General features: G+C 36.4%; 1 protein-coding gene across 1 annotated transcript in view; it reads left to right on the top strand.

The window, feature by feature from the left end:
* GCLM (glutamate-cysteine ligase, modifier subunit) overlaps nt 1-2,344 on the top strand; it is a 27,924-nt gene extending 25,580 nt beyond the window's left edge. The window contains exon 8 of the mRNA XM_011940008.1: nt 686-2,344. Within this exon, the coding sequence (XP_011795398.1) occupies nt 686-855 (170 nt within the window). The 3' untranslated portion in view covers nt 856-2,344. The remainder of the gene's footprint in view (nt 1-685) is intronic.
* Nucleotides 2,345-6,909: the final 4,565 nt, after the last annotated feature.

Here is a 6,909-nt window from a genome sequence, read left to right as displayed (position 1 = left end):
GAAAAACAAATGTTTTGACCAATAATAAGGAAATATATGAATTATGATAGCTATATAATACAGTAGTGGGGAAATTATTAAAAATGATCCTTTCACAGACTATTACATGGGAAAATATTCACAATATAAGTGGAAAAAGATAAGTAAATAAGGCTGTAACTACAGTATGATTTCTAGTTTTGTAAGATACAGGTATACCCACACAGATACAGATATAAGATATAGAGACATATAGAGATTCAAGATATGGATGGAGATATATATATGAAGATATATACACATATACACCAAAAAAGTTGTAAGAAAGTGCATGACAATGGTGTATCATCTCCAATTGATAGGATTATCAGTTACTTTTTTTTTCCTTTAGGCTTTCCTGTATTTTCCTGACTATACATTAGAATCACCTGGAGATCTTTAAAAAACTGCGGATGTCTAGGCTCCACTCACCAAAAGTTATGAATTAAATAGGCTGGGGTACAGTTGTAGTTACTTTTTTAAATAACTGCCTGGGAGTTTCTAATACTCTGGTTCAGATTCATAGCACACACATGAAGGATAAGCATATTATATATTAAATTTTGAGGGTTTCTTTTGTTATGTTAAATGCTTACCTACATAGTAAAGTGCTTTTTTGTTTTCCAATTTAACACACTGGAGTTTTGTTTGTTGTTGTTTCTTTTAGAACTGCTTTCTGAAGCAAGTTTCCAAGAAGCTCTTCAGGAAGGCATTCCTGACATTCAAGCGCATGAGTGGGTGCCACTGTGGCTACTGCGATACTCGGTCATTGTGAAAAGTAGAGGAATTATCAAATCAAAAGGCTACATTTTACAAGCTAAAAGAAGGGGTTCTTAACTGACTTAGGAGCATAACTTACCTGTAATTTCCTTCAATATGAGAGAAAATGGAGATGTGTAAAAATCTAGTTACTGCCTGTAAATGGTGTCATTGAGGCAGATATTCTTTCATCATATTTGACAGTATGTTGTCTGTCAAGTTTTAAATACTTATCTTGCCTCCATATCAATCCATTCTCATGAACCACTTTATTGCTTTCCTTAAACTATTGTTTTCTAATTGAAATTGTCTATAAAGAAAATACTTACAATATATTTTTCCTTTATTTTTATGACTAATATAAATCAAGGAAATTTGTTGTTAGATATATTTTGGCCTAGGTATCAGGGTAATGTATATACATATTTTTTATTTCCAAAAAAAATTCATTAATTGCTTCTTAACTCTTATTATAACTAAGCAATTTAATTACAATTGTTAAAACTGAAATACTGGAAGAAGATATTTTTCCTGTTATTGATGAGATATAACAGAATAACTGGAGTAGCTGGGATTTACTAGTAGTGTAAATAAAATTCACTCTTCAATACATGAATGGAAACTTAAATTTTTTTATGTGTCCTTGCTTACAATTTAGCTGTAATGATGTAACCATGTATTCTTGTACCGTATTATCTCTTTTTATTACTTATAAAGACAAACCAAAGTAAATCTGAAAAGGAGACTAGAAGCTTTGAAATTATTGTTTGGGGGATTTATAAAAGCAACTACTGTCACCTCCAGATTCTTTTAAATTATTGATCCATCCTTAGTATATATTGCTACTCATTCAAGAATCCTCAGTATTGAGTACTTACCATGTTAGGATACTGTGGGCTCTGGAGAGAGGAGGGGGCATAGAGCCGGGAATTAAGAATCACTTGAGTAAAATGTGTGATATTTATTCCCCATTAATAACTGACTAGGAAGGACTAAAAGCCAGAAAGGGGATGAAAAAAAAAATCCTTAATTCAGGGCCAACATTATCTACTTAAACAACTTTGAGATATAGTCTTAACTATTTTAAAGCAGAATAATATAATTGAAAGTTTATTGCTAAAAGAGACTATATAGGTCATTTAGTATAATTCTTCATTAGTTTCAGAACCACAAAATTGCAAATAAATAAGCTATGAATGTTGATGTACACTATAAATCTCCTTAATTCTATAAATTTGTGTCTGTAACCTGAATAATCTGAAAACTTCTTTTAAAGTCTCTTGTATCTCAGCCAGGCGCAGTGGCTCACACCTGTAATCCCAGCATTTTGGGAGGCCGAGGTGGGCGGATCACGAGGTCAGGAGTTTGAGACCAGCCTGACCAAGATGGTGAAACCCCATCTCTACTAAAATACAAAAATTGGTTGGGTGTGATGGCACTTGCCTGTAATCCCAGCTACTCGGGAGGCTGAGGCAGGAGAATCTCTTGAACCTGGGAGGCGGAGGTTACCGTGAGCCGAGATCGTGCCACTGCGCTCCAGCCTGGGTGACAGAGCAAGACTCCATCTCAAAAAAAAAAAAAAGAAAAAGAAAAAATCTTGTATCTCAATATTTTTAAACCATGGGCCTAAATAAAACTAATTTTGCTCAAGTTTTCTCAACCTAGGGAAAAAGAACTATAGTTCCATATTCAAAATAAATATAATAGACCCTTTTCCTAAGTAAGATTTTGTGGTTTACTGATTGGCTAATTTGATCATTAAAATTATGTAAAATCTGACCAGGCACAGCTCATGCCTGTAATCCCAGCACTCTGGGAGGCCGAGGTGGGTGGATCACCTGAGGTCGGGAGTTTGAGACCAGTCTGGCTAACATGGTGAAACCCTGTCTCTACTAAAAATACAAAAATTAGCCAGGCGTGGTGGCGGGCACCTGTAATCCCAGCTACTTTGGAGGCAAGGCACGAGAATCGCTTGAACCCGGGAGGGGGAGGTTACAGTGAGTCCTCTCCCGCCTGGTCAACAGAGCGAGACTGCATCTCAAAAATAAATAAATAAATAAACATCTCTTCTGTCTCAATATTTTTAAACCATGGGCCCAAATAAAACTAATTTCGCTCAAGTTTTCTCAACCTAGGGAAAAAGAACTATGGTTCCATATTCAAAATAAATATAATAGACCCTTTTCCTAAGATTTTGTGGTTTACTGATTGGGTAATTTGATCATTAAAATTATGTGAAATCTATCCGGGCACAGCTCCTGCCTGTAATCCCAGCACTTTGGGAGGCTGAGGCTGGTGGATCACCTGAGGTCAGGAGTTCGAGCCCAGCCTGGCTAACATGGTGAAACCCTGTCTCTACTAAAAATACAAAAATTAGCCTGGTGTGGTGGCGGGTGCCTGTAATCCCAGCTACTTTGGAGGCAAGGCACGAAAATTGCTTGAACCCAGGAGGTAGAGGTTGCGGTGAGCTGAGATCACGCCATTGCACTCCAGCCTAGGCAACAGAGCGAGACTGTGTCTGAAAAAAAAAGAAATTATGGGAAATCATGCGATTTGCCTGGTAAAACTTGTTTAGATATTGAGCTACTTAAGCCTTCTAGCCTTTATATTAATCGTAATGTTATTAAATATATATATAGTTCATCTTTACATTTGGAAATGCCTATTTTTTTCATATAAGTCCTGAAACAAGTGTTCATTTTATTTTAAATCTATACAGTGAAGTGGCCAAGATATTTTAAGAGGGAACTTTAATATCCCATTTATTATTTTTATAACCCTGGACTTATAAAAATTGATTGTTTGAAGGGTTATTTTAAAAGTGGGGAAAAAAAACTTAGTTGCTAATGTGTCTAAACTTCAGCAGAGCTTTTTGGTGATCTCCTACACGCACCCTCAACTCTTCACAAAGAAGCAAGGTTATAGATTCATTTTCTGAAGGGGATCGTGTATGGAATTTTTTAGTAAGTTTTTAATTTTACCTCTGTACTCTTGATTTTCTATTATTGAATAATCTTTTAAAACACTGATTTTTAAGGCTTTATATATAAGCTTTCTAAGCTGATGTTCACCTCTTTTTTTCATGAACTATCAGAATATAGTGAACACTTTTCAAATATTTAAGGACTTAATGTTTAAAAAGCCATAAAGTAGAGTGGTAATACTACCAAATAATTACTTAAAACTGAAAGCTAAGTCATCAATAGTTTATATAACAGATGTTTTCTGAGGAGATGTGAATCCAATGTGACCAAGGTAGAAAAAGTTTATATAATTGTTTTTTTTCCAGTAAATATGAAAAAAAAAAAGCTGTAGCTTGTTTATTACATTTCCAAAATACACTGGAGCCTTACTTTAACACAATGTACTGTAATTTGGAATTTGTTCTATTATGAGTCTATCTTGAATTCCCATCCATGAAACTGTAGTCACCAAAAGCAGCAAGTATTTTCACATGATGTAAAAGACCATATTGTGCTAGTACGTTAATAGAATATCCATTTAGGGATGGCCATTGCTAGAACTTGAATCACAAATAATAGCTAATAATTATTCATTTTTCAAAAAAGATCATTTGGATAGCAGCTATGTATAAAATGGAAAATAAAAAATTATTCTGTTTTGCATGAATAGTTCAGACTTTCCCATACCAGAGCCAAGTAGTAACTAAAATTAGGATCTTAATTTTCAATGATAAAAGGTTTAAGGCTTAAAAATTTAATTGTGCTCCTTTAACATTGTCTTTCTGGCCGGGCGCGGTGGCTCAAGCCTGTAATCCCAGCACTTTGGGAGGCCGAGACGGGCGGATCACGAGGTCAGGAGATCGAGACCATCCTGGCTAACATGGTGAAACCCCGTCTCTACTAAAAAATACAAAAAACTAGCCGGGCGCGGTAGCAGGCGCCTGTAGTCCCAGCTGCTCGGGAGGCTGAGGCAGGAGAATGGCGCAAACCAGGGAGGCGGAGCTTGCAGTGAGCTGAGATCCGGCCACTGCACTCCGGTCTGGGGGACGGAGCGAGACTCCGCCTCAAAAAAAAAAAAAAAAAAATTGTCTTTCTAGATTTTTCAATATTTGGGAATGTAAACAATTGATATATTTATTGTATGTTGGCTAGCAGTTCATCCTTCTGCAAAATATGCATTCGAAGAAATGTGAAGCTTGTTTTAATGAGGATTTAAACCATTTGTGTCATTTATGTTTTCATATTCAAATATACCAACTTAAAATTCTGAACCTATTTTTTTCATCATTAACTTCCTATTATACCAGAATGTATACCTTTTTCCTGTAAAGTTGGCAATGGGATATGGCAGTTTTATTTTTGAAAAATATGTAACATGACTTTAATATTTTTATAGTTTTCAGAATTAGAAACATAGGAAGGGAAAATGTTTTAATTAGATAAGTCAACTTTTTATGTGTCAGTAGTGGTGTACTATAATAGCAAATTATAAAGCATTATTAAATATTTATAATAATTTTTAATATTACCTACATTATGAATTTAACCGAAATAAAGTATGAGTTGTATATTTTGAATTGGGTTTTTTCAATAACTGGAAGCATCCTGAAGCATTATACTGATTTTTGAACTATCTGAACTCAAACTAAGTATGATTAGAAAATAAATTAATAATTTTAAAACATACAAATCATAAAGCTATTTATGCATTCATTCATTCCACAAAGATTTATTGAATGCCTGCTATGTGTTAGGCACTGTGCTACAGATGGACACAGATGAAAAATAACTCCTATCTTCAAGGAACATACGGTATATTTGGGGGGAAAGGGAGGAATCTGTATATGAATAAGAGCAATAAAAGGCTGCCTCTGTTGGCAGTGACTCACACCTATAATTCCAGCACTTTAGGAAGCTGAGGTGGGCAGATCATTTGAGGCCAGAAGTTCAAGACCAGCCTGGCCAACATGGTGAACCCTGTCTCTACTAAAAATACAAAAATTATTCGGGCATGGTGGTACATGCCTGTAATCCCAGCTACTTGGGAGGCTGAGGGACAAGAATCACTTGAACCTAGGAAGTGGAGGTTGCAGTGAGCCAAGATCGCACCACTGCATTCCAGCCTGGGTGACAGAGCCAGACTCTGTCCCAAAAAAAAAAAAAAGGCCAGGCACGGTGGCTTACACCTGTAATCCCAGCACTTTGGGAGGCCAAGGCAGGTGGATCAAGAGGTCGGGGGATCGAGACCATCCTGACCAACATGGTGAAACCCCCTCTCTACTAAAAATACAAAAATTAGCTAGGCATAGTAGTGTGTGCCTGTAGTCCCAGCTACTCAGGAGGCTGAGGCAGGAGAATCACTTGAAGCAGGGAGTGAGAGGTTGCAGTGAGCCAAGATCGCACCACTGCACTACAGCCTGGTGACAGAGCAAGACTCCGTCTCAAAAAAAAAAAAAAAAAAAAAAAACTGTATCTGTTGATAGAAGTAGTGAAAAGGATTGGGGCATGTGGAAGGAAGTGGGACTGAGTAGCAGGTTAAGGATAAGAAAGACTTTCCTGAAGAAATTAGAAATTAGCTTTAGAGTAGGGTCAGATGACAAGGTGTGACGGGCATTCTGGGCAGAAACCCTTGTTTGCCTGGTTTGTAAATATGCCCTTATTGAATGATGGAGCAGTTAATATGTAAACTTTAGAAGTTCAAGGAAAACACCTTCAAAAGCTTATTCTTATAGAAAGGAATGGCTTCTGCTGAGACAAAAGTAGGTTAAGTTTGGAAAAGTCACATGTTACAAAAAGATGAAAACTTGCTATCTCCTCTGACTATATCAGGATATGGTCATATGCAGTTCCGCTACCAGAGAAGTCAACAAAAGCTTTAACATGTTTCCTCAGCAATGACTAAATGTGTAAAATGTCATGTAAGATTTTGATGTGTCTGTTGGTCCATTATTTTAAGGTTCATGTTTTACAATGAATATTACTTACTTTCATTCTTTTCCCTCTTTGCTCACTGTTGATTCTTGCATTCTATTCCTTTTAAGTTCACTTTTTTTTTTATCTCACTCTGTTTCTTAGGCTGGTATACTGTGGCATGATCATGGCTCACTGCAGCCTCAACCTCCCAGGCTTAAGCCATCCTCCCACCTCAGCCTCCCAAGTAGCTGGGACT

This window comes from Colobus angolensis, unplaced genomic scaffold, assembly GCF_000951035.1.
Source record: "Colobus angolensis palliatus isolate OR3802 unplaced genomic scaffold, Cang.pa_1.0 Scaffold186, whole genome shotgun sequence".
In the NCBI taxonomy this organism is placed as follows: domain Eukaryota; kingdom Metazoa; phylum Chordata; class Mammalia; order Primates; family Cercopithecidae; genus Colobus; species Colobus angolensis.
The sequence above is the reverse complement of the archived record's forward strand: the minus strand, read 5'-3'. Positions and strand labels throughout refer to the sequence as shown.